This window comes from Rattus rattus, chromosome 15 (assembly GCF_011064425.1).
Source record: "Rattus rattus isolate New Zealand chromosome 15, Rrattus_CSIRO_v1, whole genome shotgun sequence".
Classification (NCBI taxonomy): domain Eukaryota; kingdom Metazoa; phylum Chordata; class Mammalia; order Rodentia; family Muridae; genus Rattus; species Rattus rattus.
Window position 1 is genome coordinate 71,501,494 of NC_046168.1, and position 23,119 is coordinate 71,524,612.

A 23,119-nucleotide genomic window follows, 5' to 3' on the forward strand; every position below is an offset into this window, starting at 1 on the left:
TAGGAACCCTGAAGCAGCTCAGGCTCTGTCTTACTGTTAGAAGGTGCTTCCCCACCCCGGGAGTGGTGTCATGTGGCTTCCCACATCCCAACAGCCAGCAGCCTGGCAGTGGAGTAAACTCCATCAACTTCCTGTGTCCTGCACCTGGAGTGGCCCAGAGCCCTGTGGAGGAGCAAATGTGCGGTACTAATAACCAACAACAATCCTGTATCGCTTTATTCCAGAATTCTTTCTCCTCTTGGTTATCCCATCTTTCAGTTCCTGCCTACCCCATAGGCCACAGGCTTTTTAAATGACAGATGATGCATCCATACAGCAAATGAGACATTTCTTTACGATTCAGAGAAGTGTTAGCTCAGTGAACAAGAATTGAGATTACCAGCGAACAAAAGCATCATTTCCCATAATCAACAGTAGCATATCAAGGGTGCAGTGGGGATAACAACAGCAGACACTCTTTTTTAGTCAACAATTTATTACATATTTTATGGTGCCATGTGTGGCTTAAAACAGGTTTTATCCTAAATAACCATAAGCAAGACATGTAATGACAGGAATTCAGAGTTCTCCAGTGGTTCCTGGCACAGAATTACAGATGTTTTCTAGTAATTATCCCTAGCAAGAATGTGGCAGGACTTTTAGGAGTTTGTTGTTCATTACCAAACTTACGATCTGTGGTTATGGTTTCTTTCTACTTTGGTCTTAAGTTCTTCCTGTTGAGAGAATCTGTAAACCATGCTAGTCACTCTCTAACACAGGCTTGATGATAGCAGGAATAGGTAAAGTTCAAGTGAATGTATGTGTGTATACGTGTGTGTACGTGTGTGTGTGTGTGTGTGTGTGTGTGTGTGTGTGCTTGCACATGCGCACATGCATGTGTGCACGCATGTGTGTTTGAGAGACAGAAAGGTACGTAGTGAGAGAGAACATCAGCTAGTGAGAGAATTCTGTTATAATTCACACTAATGAGCCTGGTCCTCAGGTGTCTCATGTAGTTAGCAGATTGGCTAATGACATGGTTATGGTCCGTGGCTGTGGGTGACTTGAGCTTGAACTTACATATTTTTTATTGACTTGGTTCTTTTGAGGCAGGGCCTCACCAGGTAACTCTAGTTGGAATTCGCTATGTAGCCTAGCTTGGTTGCCTTCAAACTCACAGACATGTGCCTGCCTCTGCCTCCTGAGTGGAGTCCTGGTGTTAGGGTGTGCACCTCCATGCTTGGCCTAAACTAGTCTGAACTAGTTTCTTGAATGTGTCTCTCTAAGGAGAACTTTGGCATCTTCAGCCACTGTGTCAAGGAAAAGAAGTTGTAAGTAGAAGGATTTCCTAAAGTAAAGACCTGTTGCCAGGAGCCCACCATTAGCTGAGGCAGATTTCTCCATGTATTTTAAAAGCATCCCTTCTAATGCTTTTCTTTTCTTAGTTTCTAACAAATAAGGAGATTTAATGATTTTTCTCAGTTGTTCAACAGGCACTTGGGAATCCTTCGCCATGAACTGCAGGGTTGCATCATCCACTCCAAAGAGAACTCGATAGTGGTTTAAACTCATCTTTAACTTCTCCACATCACTGTCTTTGAGGGTGTCCACTACAGGAATAGTCATCAAAACTCCATCTTTGAAGGCTTCTAGCCAGATAAACTGCTGTATAAAGGTGCGTTTTCTTTCAATGGCTGCCTCTGTAATATTAGGCAAGGAAACCATAATGTTGTGATATGTGTGAGTAGAAAGTTTGTTTTGCAGCATGGTCTTCAGGATCGGGAAATCATAGTCAGATACATTTCTGTTTGAGATCAGGAAGATCGGCGGCACATGAAGGTTATTCTTCTTAAACATAGTCACACAATGGCTTCGGATATGCTTCAGGAAGGTTTCTCTGCTAAAGGTGCCTTTGCATTCCCTTTCATTTTCTAGATCTATGTCCATCTTGGTTCTCACAAAATAGAAATCCTTCTTCATCATGCTGACTGCTTTGGCGAGGTCTATATCGTTTTTCCTAAAGCGTGTGGCTGAAATAATAATGAAGAAGTCATACTCACAGAATTTCATTTTCTCCAGATAATCTTTCGGTGGGAAATTTGTGGTTCCAATCCCCGGCAGATCCCAAATAACCACATTTGGAATGTTGGGATGTCTGTATGGAGTTCTCCTCATGGTTGTCTCCACTACCCCAATCGGAGCTGCAGTTTCATCTTCATGCCCAACCCCCCTGAAGACATTGATGAAACTGGACTTCCCTGTTCCAGACTCTCCTATCACAGCGACATTGAGTGGGGTGTTAGCAAGTTTTCTCAATGCAGAAGTAATTTCATTATTTGCCTGCTGAAGGTCTTCTATTATCAGGTATAACTCAATCAATGTGATGGTTTCCTGAGAAATGATTTTGTTTTCTGCCTTAAACTTCTTAAAATATTCACTGAAGCTGGAGTACAAGGCTTCACTCTTAGCTGTGCCAGAGAACAGCTGACCCATGACACTGAGCAAACAAAGGCCCTGGAAGGAAGAAGGGAGAGTAAGTTGCAGGAGACTGATGGCAGAGGAACGCCTTGGTGCTTTGCTCTCTGAAAACACTGTGTCCTCTGGAATGAAGCCTGCTACATTCTGATGTGGACTGGTTCTTATGTACTTCTACTTGCTCTCCAGTAAGTCCTTTATGATGGAAACTTTAAAAGTCAACCGAGAGTACCACGACCTAAAGCTGGTCTTCAATAACAATAAGGGAAGAATGCCCACATATACGTGGAAATTGAACAATGCTCTACTCAATGATAACCTGGTCAAGGAAGAAAAAAAGAAAGAAAATTAAAGACTTTTTAGAATTTAATGAAAATGAAGGTACAACATACCCAAACTTATGGGACACAATGAAAGCTGTGCTAAGAGTAAAACTCATAGCTCTGAGTGCCTACAGAAAGAAACAGGAAAGAGCATATGTCAGCAGCTTGACAGCACACCTAAAAGGTCTAGAACAAAAAGAAGCAAATACACCCAGGAGGAGTAGAAGGCAGGAAATAATCAAACTCAGAGCCGAAATCAACCAAGTAGAAACAAAAAGGACCATAGAAAGAATCAACAGAACCAAAAGTTGGTTCTTTGAGAAAATCAACAAGATAGATAAACCCTTAGCCAGACTAACGAGAGGACACAGAGAGTGTGGCCAAATTAACAAAATCAGAAATGAAAAGGGAGACATAACTACAGATTCAGAGGAAATTAAAAAAATCATCAGATCTTACTATAAAAGCCTATATTCAACAAAACTTGAAAATCTGCAGGAAATGGACAATTTCCTAGACAGATACCAGGTACTGAAGTTAAATCAGGAACAGATAAACCAGTTAAACAACCCCATAACTCCTAAGGAAATAGAAGCAGTCATTAAAGGTCTCCCAACCAAAAAGAGCCCAGGTCCAGATGGGTTTAGTGCAGAATTCTATCAGACTTTCATAGAAGACCTCATACCAATATTATCCAAACTATTCCACAAAATTGAAACAGATGGAGCACTACCGAATTCCTTCTATGAAGCCACAATTACTCTTATACCTAAACCACACAAAGACCCAACAAAGAAAGAGAACTTCAGACCAATTTCCCTTATGAATATCAACGCAAAAACACTCAATAAAATTCTGGCAAACCGAATCCAAGAGCACATCAAAACAATCATCCACCATGATCAAGTAGGCTTCATCCCAGGCATGCAGGGATGGTTTAATATCTGGAAAACCATCAACGTGATCCATTATATAAAACAAACTGAAAGAACAAAACCACATGATCATTTCATTAGATGCTGAGAAATCATTCGACAAAATTCAACACCCCTTCATGATAAAAGTCCTGGAAAGAATAGGAATTCAAGGCCCATACCTAAACATAGTAAAAGCCATATACAGCAAACCAGTTGCTAACATTAAACTAAATGGAGAGAAACTTGAAGCAATCCCACTAAAATCAGGGACTAGACAAGGCTGCCCACTCTCGCCCTACTTATTCAATATAGTTCTTGAAGTTCTAGCCAGAACAATCAGACAACAAAAGGAGGTCAAGGGGATACAGATTGGAAAAGAAGAAGTCGAAATATCACTATTTGCAGATGATATGATAGTATATTTAAGTGATCCCAAAAGTTCCACCAGAGAACTACTAAAGCCGATAAACAACTTCAGCAAAGTGGCTGGGTATAAAATTAACTCAAATAAATCAGTAGCCTTCCTCTACAAAAAAGAGAAACAAGCCGAAAAAGAAATTGGGAAACGACACCTTCATAATAGACCCAAATAATATAAAGTACCTCGGTGTGACTTTAACCAAGCAAGTAAAAGATCTGTACAATAAGAACTTCAAGACTCTGAAGAAAGAAATTGAAGAAGACCTCAGAAGATGCAAAGATCTCCCATGCTCATGGATTGGCAGGATTAATATAGTAAAAATGGTCATTCTACCAAAAGCGATCTACAGATTCAATGCAATCCCCATCAAAATACCAATCCAATTCTTCAAAGAGTTAGACAGAACAATTTGAAAATTCATCTGGAATAGCAAAAAACCCAGAATAGCCAAAGCTATTCTCAACAATAAAAGGACTTCAGGGGGAATCACTATCCCTGAACTCAAGCCATATTACAGAGCAATAGTGATAAAAACTGCATGGTATTGGTACAGAGACGACAGATAGACCAATGGAACAGAATTGAAGACCCAGAAATGAACCCACACACCTACGGACACTTGATTTTTGACAATGGAGCCAAAACCATCAAATGGAAAAAAGATAGCATTTTCAGCAAATGGTGCTGGTTCAACTGGAGGTCATCAGGTAGAAGAATGCAGATCGATCCATGCTTATCACCCTGTACAAAGCTAAAGTCCAAGTGGATCAAGGACCTCCACATCAAACCAGATACACTCAAACTAATAGAAGAAAAACTAGGGAAGCATCTGGAACACATGGGCACTGGAAAAAATTTCCTGAACAAAACACCAATGGCTGATGCTCTAAGATCAAGAATCGCCAAATGGGATCTCATAAAACTGCAAAGCTTCTGTAAGGCAAAGGACACTGTGGTTAGGACAAAACGGCAACCAACAGATTGGGAAAAGATCTTTACCAATCCTACAACAGATAGAGGCCTTATATCCAAAATACACAAAGAACTCAAGAAGTTAGACTGCAGGGAGACAAATAACCCTATTAAAAATTGGGGTTCAGAGCTAAACAAAGAATTCACAGCTGAGGAATGCCGAATGGCTGAGAAACACCTAAAGAAATGTTCAACATCTTTAGTCATAAGGGAAATGCAAATCAAAACAATCCTGAGATTTCACCTCACACCAGTGAGAATGGCTAAGATCAAAAACTCAGGTGACAGAAGATGCTGTCGAGGATGCAGAGAAAGAGGAACACTCCTCCATTGTTGGTGGGGTTGCAAACTGGTACAACCATTCTGGAAATCAGTCTGGAGGTTCCTCAGAAAATTGGACATTGAACTGCCTAAGGATCCAGCTATACCTCTCTTGTGCATATACCCAAAAGATGCCCCAACATATAACAAAGACACGTGCTCCACTATGTTCATCGCAGCCTTATTTATAATAGCCAGAAGCTGGAAAGAACCCAGATGCCCTTCAACAGAGGAATGGATATAGAAAATGTGGTACATCTACACAATGGAATATTACTCAGCTATCAAAAACAATGACTTTATGAAATTCGTAGGCAAATGGTCGGAACTGGAAAATATCATCCTGAGTGAGGTAACACAATCACAGAAAAACACACATGGTATGCACTCATTGATAAGTGGCTATTAGCCCAAATGCTTGAATTACCCTAGATGCATAGAACAAATGAAACTCAAGATGGATGATCAAAATGTGAATGCTTCACTCCTTCTTTAAAAGGGGAACAAGAATACCCTTGGCAGGGAAGAGAGAGGCAAAGATTAAAACAGACACAGAAGGAACACCCATTCAGAGCCTGCCCCACATGTGGCCCATACATATACAGCCATCCAATTAGACAAGATGGATGAAGCAAAGAAGGGCAGGCTGACAGGAGCCGGATGTAGATCTCTCCTGAGAGACACAGCCAGAATAAGCAAACACAGAGGCGTATGCCAGCAGCAAACCACTGAACTGAGAATAGGACCCCTGTTGAAGGAATCAGAGAAAGAACTGGAAGAGCTTGAAAGAGCTCAAGACCCCTTATGAACAACAATGCCAAGCAACCAGAGCTTCCAGGGACTAAGCCACTACCTAAAGACTATACATGGACTGACCCTGGACTCTGACCTCATAGGTAGCAATGAATATTCTAGTAAGATCACCAGTGGAAGGGGAAGCCCTTGGTCCTACTAAGACTGAACTCCCAGTGAACGTGATTGTTGGGGGGAGAGCGGCAATGGGGGGAGCGTGGGGAGGGGAACACCCATAAAGAAGGGGAGGGGGAGGGATTAGGGGGATGTTTGCCCGGAAACTGGGAAAGGGAGTAACACTGGAAATGTAAATAAGAAATACTCACGTTAATAAAAAAAAAAAAAGTCAACCGAAGTAGGAGTATTCACATCACCATCCGCATGTGCCCCTTAGCCAACTAGTTTTGGAATTGGAGCAATCCTGTTGCCTCTAATTAGACTGGAGCTTACATGCACATCCAAGATGTTTTTCCACCCAGGCACGCTTTCTTCAGAATGTGCTTTCAAGTTACAATGAATTTTAACTACCTTAAGTGTAATTTCTCAAACTGAGAAGCAAAATAATAATTGTCATCAATGTTTAGTAAATGTTGTTTCCCCAATAGTCACATAAACCTTCCTTTTACACTTCTACTTTTAGCAATTTTATTTGACATAATTATTGTTAATTAATTACTTTTCTAGTGTCTTTTCCATAACGTGGAACCTATCTCCATGGGAATGAAAACTTTCAACAATAATCTGAAGCTTCTTTACCCTTAAAGATCATGTTAAAACCGATTTACTCCATTTAACAGTTCAGTGTGCTTGAACTATTATTTAGCTCTGCTTTATGTTAATATTTTACTGTATAAAAATCATCCACCTGTGCACTGGAAAGTAGCTCATTTGGTAAAATGCTTCTGGCATGAATAAGGCCCTGGGTTCAATACCCAATAGTGTATAAACATAGTTGGATGTGCACACATACACATGGCTAAAACTTATAGATATAGAATTATCTAAATGCTTATCCACATCTAGCCAACATTAATATTCTTTTTGAATATATTTTTATGGAGAATGAGAGAAATGGGGTTGGTACAGGGTGGTGGTGGTAGCCATTAAGCAGGTCACCTGCATGGCCTCAACTTCAGTTCTCACCTTGACTTTCTTTGATGGACTGTGTCCCAGAATATATAAGCCGAATAAATCCCTTCCTCCCAAAGTTGCTTTTGGTCATGTCTTTTTATATCAGTAGAAAGAACACTAATACAGAATATTATTTTGAGTACTTTCAGCAAAGTAGCAGGATATAATATCAACACAAAAATCAGTAAGTAGTTATTTCATATGGCAGCAACAAACTTCTTAAGAAATAAATAAGGGTGAAGTCCCATCCAAATATCTAAAATATGAATAACAGGGTATATGCATAGTTGAGGAGGCCAAAGATTTCTACAATTTTTATTTATTTTATTTTATTTATAAATAAATATTTATGTATTTTATTTATACTTGAACCTTTGAAGAAAGGAGTGGGAGAAGATATTAGAAGTTGTAAAGGTCTTCCATGCTCATGAAGTGGGAGAATTAGTATTGATTAATTTGCTGTATTAGTAAAATTCATCTTTGGATATGAGGAAAATTCTAGTTATATCTTTCACAGGATAGAAAAACCACTCCTAAACTTCACACAGATTGACAGCAGATCTGTGAGAAACCACAGTCAGCATGAGTAAAGAAGCCATTTTGGATATATCATAATGCTCGTGGGCAATGTAGACTGAAATCACAGTGACACCAAGGAAGGTGGAATTCCCAAGCCATCAAGCTACCAACCCACGCACAGAAATTCAGGCTAAGACTGGATAGATGGCCCAGAAAGAAACCCAATCATGGAATATCTGACAGAGGGTTCAAAAAATTATACACAGAAGAAAAGACTGTATCTTCAACACATGATACTGGGAAAGCTCAGTATCCTCATATGGGAGTGTGTGAACTTTTCTCTTTGTATTTTGTGGGGAACACACCATGATATTTGTTTAGGGTAGCAGAACTAATTTTCATTTCTGTACTCCCACCAATCAATAATATTGAGGTGTTCCTTCCCTCTCACCTCCTCCTCTCCAACATTTGTGTGACTTTACCCTTGATAGTTGATAGCTATGTTTCCTGGGTGAGATGAACTCTCAATGCCCTTTGTGTTTTAAGAGTTATCTATATATATTTATTAATTTATTAGAGGGTGATAGCATGTGTATGTTGTGGGGTGCTTGTGTGTGCAGAGGCCAGAAGAAGTCATTGGTTCTCCTTTACCTCCACTCTGTGTCTATTCCTCTCAAAAAGGGTTTCCCAGAATCTGGGGCTCCCTTCTCTCCTAGACTGGAGGCAAACAAGCCTAAGAAAACCTCTTATTTGTGGCATCAGCAACAGTGTCTGGGTTTGGTGTCTGCAGATGGGATGGATCCCCAGGTAGGGCAGTCTCTGGATGGCCTTTTCTCTGGATGGCCTTCCTTTCAGTGAAGAATTTAGGACAAGGACTGAAGGACCTGAAGGGGTTTGAATTCCCACAGGAAAAGCAACAATATCAATCAACCAGACCCCCCTCAAAGCTTCCAGAAACTAAACCACCAACGAAAGTATAAATGGGGGGACCCATGACTCCAGCTGGATCCGTAGCAGAGGATGGCCTTATTGGGCATCACTGGGAGGGAGTTCCTTAGTCCTGTAGAGATTAGATGACCCAGTGTATGGGAATACTAGGGCACTGAAGCAGGAGGGAGTGGGTGGGTGGCATAGCACCCTCATAGAGGCAGGGGGGAAGGTGGAGTGGAAACCGGGAAGGGGGATAACATGTGAAATGTAAATAAATAAAATAACCAATAAAAAAAGAAATCCCCTTATTTCTGAAAACACTCTGCGTTATAGACATTTGCTGGTTTGCCCAGCTTGTTACATGCTTGCTGGGATGTGAACTTGGGTCATCACAATTATGAAGCAAGCTCTCTTAACCACTGAACCATCTCATTAGCTCCTAAGTGTAGTTTTTCATTTGCCTTTTCCTGGGTTAAAGATTTTGCAAACATTATTGCCATGTATTCATTGGACATTTGTGTTGCTTTCAAGGACTGTCTGTTTTGTTTATTTGCTCTTTATGGATGAGATTTGATTTATTTTTGTTTAATAATAATATCTTCTATTCATCCTGGGTACTCATCCCTCATTGGATGAATCCAATCCAATTGGTCACCTCCAATATTAAGTGTCACAATTGCACCATTGGGTCATCTTGCTGGGCTAGTCATTGTGATAGATAGGCTCTATAGTTGCCTGTGGATGGTTTTCTAAAAAATGCTGTTTGAGCTCCCTCAAACAGCTCTCCATTGCAGGGAGAGCTGGACCCTCAGAAGTGCAGACACTCCTGAGAAATCAGAGGAGAATACTCTCTGCCCACATTCCAGACCCAAGAGGAAATTGTCATCTGTGCCCCCTGGGCACAGGGACCTAGGAGCAGTCAGGGGCTGGACCCTTCCAGTTCCTGTCTGAGCCAAGAGCTGAAAGCCAGCCACCAGGAGTGACTACACATCTGAGAGCATAGGTAAGACCAACTTTTCTGCTCCAAGTGACCTGCCTGGTGGACTCAGGACACAGAAAGGCAGAAGTCCTCTGAAACAGGGCACTTCTAGTTTCTGGCTGTGCCCAGAACTGAACTGATCCCATCCCACAGCTTCCTGCTCCCAAAGCCCATGGGGGAGAGAGCTGAACACTCAGAAGTGCAGATGATCCTGAGACCACAGGACAGACTGCCACTTCTGCCCAAATTTGCCCACATCCTTAGCCCAAGAGGAAATTCCAGAGTGCCTCTGGACACAGGAATATCACAGTAGTCAGCTGCAGGAACCTGCAGTCCAGCTCTGTGCCCAGAATTGAATTGAACTGGTCAAACAGCTCCATGCACCCAAATCCCGTGGGGGAGAGAGCCGGACCCTCAGAAGTGTGGACACTCCTGAGAAATCAGAGGAGACTACTCTCTGCCCACATTCTTGACCCAAGAGGAAATTGCCTAGTGCCATCTGTGCTCCCTGGGCACAGGGGCCTAAGAGCAGTCAGGGGCAGGATCCTTCTGTTTCTGCCTGCTCCAAGAGCTGAAAGCCAGCCTCCAGGAGTGGCTACACACCTGAGAGAAGAGCACTCTGTTTCCAGAACCAGTTGAAAAAAAAAAAAACAGGAAAGCAGGTCTACAGGAATGCTGACACTGAGATCTAAAGGAGGGTCAAGACACTGTCAGAAACAGCAAGACTAACACCAGAGAAAACCTGATGGCAAGAGGCAAGTGGAGGAACCTAAGCAACAGAAACCAAGACTACTTGGCATCATCAGAGCCCAGTTCTCCCACCAGAGCAAATACTGGATATACAAACACACCAGAAAAGCAAGATTTAGATTTAAAATCACATTTTATGATAATAATGGAGGACTTTAAGAAGAACATAAAGAACTCCCTTAATGAAATACAGGACAACACAAGTAAACAAGTAGATGCCCTTAAAGAGGAAACACAAAAATCCCTGAAAGAATTACAGGAAAACAAAAGCAAACAGGTGAACAAAACTGTGCAGGATTTAAAAATGGCAATAGAAACAACAAAAAAAGCACAAAGAGAGACAAACCTGGAGATATAAAACCTAGGGAAGAGATCACGAGTCATAGATGCAAGCATCATCAACAGAATACAAGAGATAAGAGATAAAAGAATCTCGGGGGCAGAAGACACCATAGAAAACATCGACACAACCCTCAAAGATAATGTAAAACTCAAAAAGCCCCTAGCCCAAAACATACAGGAAATCCAGGACACAATGAGAAGATCAAACATAAGGGTAGTAGGTATAGAAGAGAATGAAGACTCCCAACTTAAAGGTTCAGTAAATATCTTCAACAAAATTATAGAAGAAAAGTTCCCTAACCTACAGCCCATAAACACATGAGAAGCCTACAGAACACCAAATAGATTGGACCAGAAAAGAAATTTCTTCCATCACATAATAGTCAAAACAAATGCACAAAACAAAGGAAGAATATTAAGAGCAGTAAGGGAAAAAGTTCAAATAACATATAAGGGCAGACCTATCAGAATTACACCAGATTTCTCACCAGAGACTATGAAAGCCAGAAGATCCTTGGGCAGATATCATACAGACCCTAAGAGAACACAAATGCCAGCCCAGGCTACTATATTCAGCAAATCTCTGAATTAACAAAGAGGGAGACACCAAGATATCCCATGACAAAACCAAATTTACACAATATCTTTCTATGAGTCCAGCCCTACAAAGGGTAATAGATGGAAAAGCACAAACAAGGAGGGAAACTACACCCTAGAAAAAGGAAGAAAGTAATCTCCTTGCAAGAAAATCAAAAGAAGAGAGACACGCAAACATAATTCTACCTTTAAATACAAAAATAATAGGTAGCAATAATCACTATTCCTTAATATCTCTCCACATCAATGGACTCAATTCTGCAATAAGAAGACATGACTAACAGAGTGGATACATAAAGAGGACCCAGCATTTTGCTGCATACAGGAAATACATCTCAGAAACAAAGACAGACACTTCATTCAGAGTAAAAGGCTGGAAAAAAACTTTCCATGCAAATGGTCCAAAGAAACAAGCTGGAGTAGCCATTCTAATATCAAATAAAATCAACTTTCAACCAAAAATCATCAAAAAAGATAAGGAAGGACACTTTGTATTCATCAAAGGAAAAATCCACCAAGATGAAGTCTCAATCCTAAATAGCTATGCTCTAAATGTAAGGGCGCCTCCATCTATTAAAAAAAAATTACTAAAGCTCAAAGAACACATTGCACCTCATACAATAATAGTAGGAGATTTCAACACCCAACTCTCATCAATGGACAGATCATGGAAACAGAAATTAAATAGAAACATAGAGAAACTAATAGAAGTTATGAACCAAATGGACTTAACACATATTTATAGAACATTCCATCCTAAACAAAAGAATATACCTTTTTCTTAGCACCTCATGGTACTTTCTCCAAAATTGATCATATAATCAGTCACAAAACAGGCCTCAAGAGATAGAGGAAGATAGAAATAATCTCATGCATCCTATCAGATCACCACAGACCATGACTGGTCTTCAATAACAACAATAACAACAGAAAGCCCACATACACATGGAGGTTGAACAATGTTCTACTCAATGATAACTTAGTCATGGAAGAAATAGAGAAAGAAATTAAAGACTCCTTAGAATTTAAAGAAAATGAAAGTACAACCTACCCAAACTGATGGGACACAATGAAAGCTGTGCTAAGAGGAAAACTCATAGTTATGAGTGCCTCCAAAAAGACACAGGAGAGAGCATACATCAGCAGCTTGACAGCACACCTAAAAGATCAAGAACAAAAAGAAGCAAATACACCCAAGAGGAGTAGAAGGCAGGAAATAATCAAACTCAGGGATGAAATCAACCAAATAGAAACCAAAAGGATTATACCAAGAAACAACAAAACCAAGAGCTGATTCTTTGAGAAAATCAACAAGATAGATAAACCCTTAGCCAAACTAACCAGAGGGAACAGAGAGTGTGTCCAAATTAACAAAATCAGAGACGAAAAGGGAGACATAACCACAGAATCTGAGGAAATTTAAAAAAAAATCACGGATCCTACTACAAAAGCCTATATTCAACAAAACTTGAAAATCTGGAGGAAATGGTACATTTTCTAGACAGATACCAGGTACCAAAGTTAAATCAGGAACAGATAAACCATCTAAACAACCACATAACTCCTAAAGAAACAGAAGTAATTATTAAAAGTCTCCCAACCAAAAAGATCCCAGGACCAGATGGGTTTAGTGCAAAATTCTGTCAGACTTTCATAGAAGACCTCATACCAATATTATCCAAACTATTCCACAAAATTGAAACAGATGGAGCACTACCGAATTCCTTCTATGAAGTCACAATTACTCTTATTCCTAAACCACACAAAGACCCAACAAAGAAAGAGAACTTCAGACCAGTTTCCCTTATGAATATTGACACAAAAATATTCAATAAAATTCTGGCAAACCAAATCCAAGAGCACATCAAAACAATCATCCACCATGATCAAGTAGGCTTCATCCCAGGCGTGCAGGGATGGCTCAATATATGGAAATTCATCAACGTAATCCACTATATAAAGTAACTCAAATATTAAAAACTACATGATCATTTCATTAGATGCTGAGAAAGCATTTGACAAAATTCAACAACCTTTCATCTTAAAAGTCTTAGAAAGATCAGGAATTCAAGGCCCATACATAAAGGTAGTAAAAACAATATACAGCAAACCCTTAGCTAACATCAAACTTAATGGAGAGAAACTTGAAGCAATCCCACTAAAATCAGGGACTAGACAAGTTTGTCCTCTCTCTCCCTACTTATTCAATATAGTCCTCAAAGTCCTAGCCAGAGCAATCAGACAACAAGAGGAGGATACAAAGGGATACAAAGTGGAAAGGAAGAAGTCAAAATATCACTATTTGTGGATAATATGATAGTATACTTAAGTGACCCCAAACATTCCACCAGAAATCTACTAAGCCTGATAGACAACTTCAGCAAAGTGGCTGGGTATAAAATTATCTCAAACAAATCAGTAGCCTTCCTCTATTCAAAGGAAAAACAGGATGGGAAAGAAATTCGGGAAATGACACCCTTCACAATAGTCGCAAATAATATAAATTACCTTGATGTGACTTTAACCACATTTGTATGATAAGAACTTCAAATCTCTGAAGAAAGAAATTGAAGAAGATCTCAGAAGATGGAAAGATCCCCCTGTGCTCATGGATTAGCAGGATGAATATAGTAAAAATGGCCACTATGCCAAATACAACCTACAGATTCAATGCAATCCTGATCAAAATTCCAACTGAATTCTTCATAGAGACAGGGAGAGCAATTTGAAATTTCATTTGGAATAACAAAAAACCCAGGATAGTGAAAACTCTACTCAACAAGAGAAGAACTTCTGGGGGAATCACTGTCTCTGACCTTAAGCAGTATTACAGAGCAATAGTAATAAAAACTGTATAATATTGGTTCAGAGACTGGCAGATAGATCAAGGGAATAGAATTGAAGACCCAGAAATGAACCCACTTATCTATGGTCACTTGATCTTTGACAAAGGAGCTAAAACCATTCAATGGAAAAAAGACAGCATTTTTGACAAATGGTGCTGGTTCAACTGGAGGTCAACATGTAGAAGAATACAAGTCAATCTATTCTTATTCCCCTGTACAAAGTTTATGTCCAAGTGGATCAAGGACCTTCACATCAAACCAGATACACTGAAACTAATAGAGGAAAAAGTGGGGAAGAATCTCGATCGCGTGGGCACTGGGGAAAATGTCTTTCTTTAAAAATTTATTTATTTATTTATTTATTTATTTATTTATTTATTTATTTATTTATTTATTTGTATGAGTACACTGTAGCTGTATTCAGACACCAGAGGAGGGCATCAGATCCCATTACAGATGGTTGTGAGCCTCCATGTGGTTGCTGGGAATTGAACTCAGGACCTCTGGAAGAGCAGTCAGTGCTCATAACCTCTGAGCCATTTCTCCAGCCCCGGGGGAAAATTTCTTGAACAAAATATCAGTGGCTTATGCTTTAAGATCAAGAATTGACAAATAGGACCTGATAAAACTGCAAAGCTTCTGTAAGGCAAAGGACACTGTCATTAGGACAAAACAACAACCAGCAGATTGGAAAAGATCTTTACCAATCCTATATCTGATAGAGGGCTAATATCCAAAATATATAAAGAACTGAAGAACAGAGATTCCATAGAGTCAAATAACCCTATTAAAATGTGGGGTACAGAGCTAAACAAAACATTCTCAGGTGAGAAATATCGAATGGCCGAAAAGCACCTAAAGAAATGTTCAACATCCTTAGTCATCAGGGAAATGCAAATAAAAACAACCCTGAGATTCCACCTCATGCAAGTCAGAATGACTAAGGTAAAAAACTCAGGTGACAGCAGATGCTGGGGAGGATGTGGAGAAAGAGGAGCATTCCTCCATTGTTGGTGGGATTGCAAACTAGTACAACCACTCTGGAAATCAGTCTGGAGCTTCCTCAGAAAATTGGATACTGAACTACCTGAGGACCCAGCTATACCTCTCCCAAAATGCTCCAACATATAACAAAGAGACATGCTCCACTATGTCCATAGCAGCCTTATTTATAATAGCCAGAAGCTGGAAAGAACCCAGATGCCCTTCAACAGAGGAATGGATTAAAAAATATGTGGTACATATACAATGGAATATTACTCAGCAATCAAAAACAATGACTTCATGAAATTCATAGGCAAATGGAATGAACTAGAAAATATCATCCTGAGTCACAATCACAGAAAAACACACATGGTATGCACTCATTGATAAGTGGATATTAGCCCAACAGCTCAAACTATCCAAGATGCAATCCACAGACCACAGGAAGCTCAAGTATAAGGATGACAAAAATGCGGATGCTCCCACTCTGTCTTAATAGGGGGACCAAAAATATCCATAGGAGTGGACATGGGGGCAAAGTTTAGAGCAGAGACTGAAGGAACAGCCATTCAGAGCCTGCCCCACATGTGGCCCATATTTATACAGCCACCAAAACTAGATAAGATTGATGAATCTGTGAAGTGCATGTGGAAAGGGACTGGGTATAGATGTCTCCTGAGAGATGCATCCAGAGCATATCAAATACAGAGGTGAATTCTAGCAGCAAACCACTGAACTGAGAACAGGTCCCCCTTTGGGGGAATTAGAGGAAGGATTGAAAGAGATGAGGGGACTTGTAAGCCCATAAGAACAACAATGCCAACCGACAAGAGCTTCCAGGAACCAAACCACTACCCAAAACTATACATGGACTGACCCTGGGCTCCAACTGCATATGTAGCAGAAGATGGCCTTGCTGGACACCAATAGAAGGAGAAGCCCTTGGTCCTGCCTAGGTTGGACCCCCAGTGTACGGGAGTGTCGGGGAAGGGCAGTAAGGGAGGATGGATTGGGAGGGGGACACCCTTATGGAAGATGGGGGAATTGGAGGAGTTAGAGGGCTTATGAACCAGAAACAAGGAAAGGGAATAACATTTTAAATGTAAATAAATAAATATCTGATTAAAAGTGCTGTTCAATCAAAGTTTCAGAGCTGAAGGGGTTTGCAACCTCATAAGAACAATACCAACCAACAGAGCTTCCACAGTCTAAAGCACCATCCGAAGTGTACACATGGACAGACCCATGGCTTTAGCTGCATATGTAGCAGAGGATGGCCTTGTGGAACACCTTGGTCTTTTCAAGGCTGGACACCCCCAGTGTAGAGGAATGTCAGGGCAGGGAGGTGGGAAGGGGCGGGTGGTTGGGTGGGGGAACACCTTCATAGAAGAAGAGGGCAGGGGTAGGGGATAGGGGTATTATGAACAGTAAACTGTGAAAGGGCATGGTGGGCCTCACCATTATTTGTTAAGGGAACAGCAAACTCCTGACACCCTGGGGCCTCCTCTTTCTGTCTTACCGATATGAAATCAATAAGTGGACTTAAGCCCTACTTCTAAATCTATTCACAGTCGATCACTCTGCCTACATGCTCTCCTTCAACACGTCCTCAGTCTCAGCTTTGACATTACTCTATTGTCTGTGGTTGCTTTGTAATAACATGGACGATCAAACAACCTAATTGTCGGGTTAATACTGAAGTCCTGTCATGTCAAGTCAGTTCTGAGAGGCACCATAAGGATTTCATCCAGGGAAAGTTCAGTGGGTATACAGTGTACATGCTACATACAATATAACTTTTGAATTTTATTTTTACATTGCTGGGGCCACTGGGATCTGAATTGGAGTCTCCCTTTATCTTGATGCAGTGAAGAACATGGTTGTTAGGAACACATGTGTCTCTGTTGGTGCTTTTCACTCAGGGTGATATTTTCTCTCTATAGACTTTTAGGAACCTCTGGAGGAGACATTTTGTATGGCACAGCTAGAAAGCCACAGCAGACCCTACTTATTACACAGAGATTTTGTTTCATACCCAATAATGTTCAAAACAGAAATGCTTCATGCTCCTTCCCCAATAATTCTGACTCCCTACTCACACTCCTAAGTCTTAGCAGACAGGGATGCCAAGATTACAAATCTATGAGTGAATGATCTCTTGATCGGGCCCTTGGCAGGCGGCGTCCTGGGGTCAGTTGTACAGGACAATTAAGAAGGAAATTGTTTTGAGTGCTTTGTAAAACCTGCATGAGTAACCCTTTATGCCAACTGTTCTACTCAAACCACAGGAAAACAGAGACATGTGAAGGATTTCATCCACTGTGTCTGACTGTAGGTTGAGGGCCAGTCCTGGGGCATATGCAGAAACTTCCTCTAAATGGGGACTTTCTTTTCATACCAGTCACTACAGACTGGTAGATTTGGGGTGACAGAGCTTAGGAAGAGAGGAAGCACACAGCAGATCATCTTCCCTGAGTGCTGCCTGAGCAGCTCATTGCTGAGTATCCATTAGGTGTACTCAGAGTGATGTGTGAGCTTCAAGAGCTGGCGAGAACAGTGAGGCACAAGAACGGAGTAGAGTTCTCTGCTGAAGTGGCAGGGCAAGGTCACCTGTGTCTGTGGCAAGGAAGACATGAGTAAAGACAATGTTCTGAAAGAGAAGATAACCAGATTAAATAATAGCAGGATTAGATAAATGACACCATAGGCAGATCTACTTTTGACAGGGACAGTCCCCTGCAGAACACAGAGAGAATGTCCCCGAAGGCACACAGCTGTTCTTGTCTTTTCAGTTTTCCCCTCTCATTCAGTTCTAGCTCCTGGTTTTTCGATGGAGCCTCCAGTATAATAGCTGTCTTCAATGCTTCCCACACAAGGCGAGCATTACAAATGGAAGCCTATCCAAAGGACAGTTGCCATTCCACCCTGACACAGCACACGTTCCTTTACAGATGCAGAGAAGACCCTTCCTTAGTGCTCCTGCTTTGCAATAAAGAAAACCGCAGTGAACAGGATTTCCAGAGACCAGATTTCTGCAGCCAGCTCCAGCAGAGGCACCATGCTGAGAGACCTCTTCTCCACAGGCCAGGTCCTCAGGAATGTTAGGAATGAAAGAGTTGACCCTGAACTAGGAAGCAAGATGAGCCTGAGACAGAACTAAGTCTTACACGCTGCCGAGATACTGTGTTACATGAAACATTCATTACGGCCATTTCAGGAAGAGGAATTAGAGACAAGCAAATCAGTTGGATAAGTTTTGCCAAAAACCGACACCCAGATCATTCCCTTAGATCTACCTCAACTTGAGTGATGTGCGCAAAGACCATCCACAAGCCAGTCCTGTCCGACTCCCACCAAAGCCCCTCTAGCTTTCAAGCTGAGCATCCTCACTGTCTGGGCATGTTCCTAAATGTCTTGTTGCCTATTTGCTCTTTAGAGAAAACAGCGAGTGAGGGTTAGAAATTAGAACTGAATGCTCCTGGCCACTTACCAGAAACTCCTGTGCCCAGTGGATTCATACGCTTTAGTTCCACTGCCGGAAGCACCCTCCTGTGTGTTCTCTAGTCTCTTCACGTGAAACCCCCTTTCCTGCTTCCTCTGTGGCTCAAGTCAGATCCACAGACTTACACGCCCTTCTGGCTTCTGCCCCGCCCCTCTCAGTGTGTGTTGGCCAATCATGGAGGAACACAGATCTAGCTGCTCTCAGAACCTCCTGCATTTCCCAGAAGAGAAATTGAAAATGAAACTTAGAGCGGCTTCTCATTCTATTATCACTTCACTTGTTAGCAGAAAAAGCTACACATTTCTAACATAACAATGGGGGGTGTCATTGGAAGCTGAGGGGGCACACAGAGACACAGTTCACTAACTAGGCTGGAACCCAATCCTTGAAAGATGGTTTTCCTTATCCACGACTCCACAAATGCAACCTGAACTAATGTCACACAACACATATATTGCAGATGCCAATTACAGTTTCAGCCACGATGCAACCTATTTCCTCCCAACTGGAGACTCACGTTCCTTAATTCTTGTCATTGTCAACTCCCCTGCCAATGCAGGGATTTGTTCTAGCTTGGGGATTGACAGGTTTTACACATGATGTCACAGTCACTGGAGTTCATATGTCCAGCTGTCTTGCTCTGTCCTGAAGACATAGTTTTGTCCACTACTGACACTGGCTCTTACACTTTTTTTTAAACTAACTCTTCCACAACCATTCCTCTGCCTTGGAAATAGAATTACGTGTATATGTATAAGATGTATATTTATATATTATATTAATATATATATTATAATTAGGACTGGATATTCTTGTCTTTTTAATTTTTTTTTTTTTTTTTTTTTTTTTAGTTTTTTTTTTTTTTTTTTTCGTGGTTCTTTTTTTCGGAGCTGGGGATTTAACCCAGGACTTTGCGCTTCCTAGGCAAGCTCTCTACCACTGAGCCAAATCCCCAACCCCGTCTTTTTTAAATTTAATGTTTCTTGGATATTTTGTGTATTTACATTTCAAATGTTATACCCTTTGCCCCCTATCCCATAGCCCATCCCCCTTCCCCCTGCTTCTGTGAGGATGCTCCCATTCCTATCCACCCATTCCTAACTCAACACACTGGCATTACCTTACATTGGGGAAATGAGCCTTCACAGGCAAGGTCTTTTTCTCCTATTTATGCTGGACAATGTCATCCTCTGCTACATATGTGGCTGGAGTCATGGGTTCCTTAATGTGTACTCATTGGTTGGTGCTTTAGTCCCTGGGAGTTCTGGTAGGGTCTGGTTGGTTGATATTGTTGCTCTTCCTATGGGTTGCAAACCCCTTCAGCTACTTTGGACTTTTCTCTAATTCCTTCATTGGGGTCCCCTCGTTCAGACCAATGGTTAGCTGCAAGCATCATCATCTGTATCAGTAGGGCTCTCGCAGAGCCTCTCAGGTGACACCCATGTCAGGCTCCTGTCAGTAAACACTTCTTAGCATCAGCAATAGTGTCTATGTTTGTTGGCTGCATATGGGATGGATCCCCAAGTGGGGCAGTCTCTGAATGACCTTTCCTTCAGTCCCTGCTCCACTCTTTGTCCCTGTATTTCCTCCTGTGAGTTATTTTGTTCTCCCTTCTAAGAAGGAATGAAGAATCCACATTTTGGTCTTCCTTCTTCTTGGGCTTCATATGAAGATATTCCTTCATATTTATTCAGTTTTAGGTGCTCAGTTTTAGGTATTCCAAGCTTTTGTGCTAATTTCCACTTATCAGTGAGTCCATACCATGGGTGTTCTTTTGTGATTGGGTTACCTTACTTAAGATGACATTTTCTAGTTCCATCCATTTGCCTAAAATTTCACAAAGTCATTGTTTTTAATAGCATAGTAGTACTCCATTGTGTAAATGTACCACATTTTCTGTATCTATTCCTCTGTTGAAGGATATTTGGGTTCTTTCTAGCTTCTGGCTATTATAAATAAGGCTGCTATGAACATAGTGGAGCAAATATCCTTGTTATATGTTGGAGCATCTTTTGGGTATATGCCCAGAACTGGTATAGCTGGGTTCTTAAGTAGTACTATGCCCAATTTTCTGAGGAAGTGCCAGACTGATTTCCAGAGTGGTTGTCCCAACTTGAAATTCACTGACAATGGACAAGTGTTTCTCTTTCTCCATATGCTCGCCAGCATCTGTTGTCATCTGAGATTTTTATCTTAGCCATTCTGACTGGTATGAGGTAGAATCTCAGGGTTGTTTTGATTTGCATTTCCCTGATGACTAAGAATGCTGAACATTTCTTTAGGTGCTTCTCAGACATCCAGTATTCTTCACCTGAGAATTCTTTGTTTAGCTCTGTACCCCATTTTTAAAATAGGATTATTTGATTCTCTGGAGTCTAATTTCTTGAGTTCTTTGTGTATATTGGATATTTGCCCTCTATTGGATGTAGGATTGGGAAAGATCTTTTCCCAATCCGTTGGTTGCTGTTTTGTCCTAAGGACAGTGTCCTTTGCCTTACAGAAGCTTTGCAGTTTTATCAGGTCCCATTTGTAGATTCTTGATCTTAGAGCATAAGCCATTAGTGTTCTGTTCAGAAAAATTTCCCTAGTGCCCATGTGTTCAAGGCTCTTCCCGACTTTTTCTTCTATTAGTTTGAGTGTATGTGATTTAATGTGGAGGTTCTTGATCATCTTGAACTTAAGCTTTGTACAGTGAGATAAGAATGGATCGATTTGCTTTCTTCTACATACTGACCTCCAGTTGAACCAACACCATTTGTCGAAAATGCTGTCTTTTTTCCATTGGACGGTTTTAGCTCCTTGGTCAAAGATCAAATGACCACAGGAGTTTGGGTTTATTTCTGAGTCTTCATTTGTATTCCATTAATCTGCCTGCCTGTCTCTGTACCAATACCATACAGTTTTTATCATTATTGCTCTGTAATACAGCTTAAGGTCAGTGATTCCCCCAGATGTTCTTTGACTGTTGAGGATAGCTTTTTCTATCCTGGGTTTTTGTTATTCTAAATGAATTTCCACATTGCTCTTTCTAACTATATGAAGAATTGAATTGGTATTTTAATGGGGACTGCATTGAATCTGTAGATTGCTTTTGGCAAAATGGCCATTTTTACTATATTCATCCTGCTTATCATGAGCATGGGAGGTCTTTCCATCTTATGAGATCTTTTTCAACTTCTTCCTTCAGAGTTTTGAAGTTCTTGTCATAGAGATCTTTCACTTGCTTTGTTAGAGTCACACCGAGGTATTTTAAATTATTTGGGACTATTGTGAAGGATGTCATTTCCCTAATTTCTTTCTCAGCCTGTTTATCCTTTGAGTAGAGGAAGGCCACTGATTTATTTGAGTCAATTTTATATCCAGGCACTTTGCTGAAGTTGTTTATCAGGTTCTCTGATAGATCTTTTGTGGTTACTTAAGTGTATTATCATATCACCTGCAAATGGTGGTATTTTGACTTCTTCCTTTCCAATTTGTATTCCTTTGACCTCCTTTATTGTCTGATTGCTCTGGCTAGGACTTCAAGTACTATATTGAATAAGGGAGAGAGTGGGCAACATTGTCTAGTCTCTGATTTTAGTGGGATTGCTTTAAATTTCTCTCCATTAATTTGATGTTGGCTACTGGTTTGCTGTACATTGCTTTTACTATGTTTTGGTATGGGCCTTGAATTCCTGATCTTTTTAAGACTTTTAAGATGAAGGGGTGTTGAATTTTGTCAAATGTTTTCTCAGCATCTAATGAGAAGATCATGTGATTTTTTTCTTTGAGTTTGTTTATAAAGTGAATTACTTTGATCTATTTCCTTTTAATGAACCATCCCTGCATCCCTGAGATGAAGCCTACTTGATCATGATGGATGATCACTTTTTATTTGTTCTTGGATTCACTTTGCAAGAATTTTATTGAGTAATTTTGCATTGATATTCATAAGGGAAATTGGTCTGAAGTTTTCTTTCTTTGTTGGGTCTTTTTGTGGTTTAGGTGTAAGCATAATTGTGGCTTTATAGAAGGAATTAGGTAGTTTTCCTTCTGTTTCTATTTTGTAGAATAATTTGGAGAGTATTGGTATTAGGTCTTCTCTGAAGGTCTGATAGAATTCTCCAGTAAACCCTTCTGGTTCTGGGCCTTTTTTTGGTTGGGAGGCTTTTAACAACTGTTTCTAATTTTTTTTTAGGAGTTATGGTACTGTTTAGATGGTTTATCTGATCTTGATTTAACTTTGGTACCTGGTATACGTCTTGAAAATTGTCCATTTCCTCTGGATTTTCCAGTTTTGTTGAGTATAGGGTTTTGTGGTAGGATCTGATGATATTTTGAAATTCCTCAATTCCTGTTG

The 23,119-nt window shown here is 40.6% G+C and overlaps 1 protein-coding gene across 1 annotated transcript; it reads right to left on the reverse strand.

Annotated features, from left to right (window-relative positions):
* Nucleotides 1-465: 465 nt before the first annotated feature.
* LOC116884853 (interferon-inducible GTPase 1-like) lies at nucleotides 466-18,868 on the reverse strand. Its single transcript, XM_032886096.1, has 2 exons — nucleotides 18,769-18,868; nucleotides 466-2,493 (listed from the first exon to the last, which is right to left on the reverse strand). Exon 2 carries the CDS (start codon nucleotides 2,470-2,472, stop codon nucleotides 1,240-1,242), a length of 1,233 nt encoding a protein of 410 aa, XP_032741987.1. The 5' UTR covers nucleotides 2,473-2,493; nucleotides 18,769-18,868; the 3' UTR covers nucleotides 466-1,239.
* Nucleotides 18,869-23,119: the final 4,251 nt, after the last annotated feature.

Excerpts from the sequence above, each read along its gene's own strand:
- LOC116884853 (XM_032886096.1), bottom strand. The coding sequence starts at position 2,472 with ATGGGTCAGCTGTTCTCTGGCACAGCTAAGAGTGAAGCCTTGTACTCC.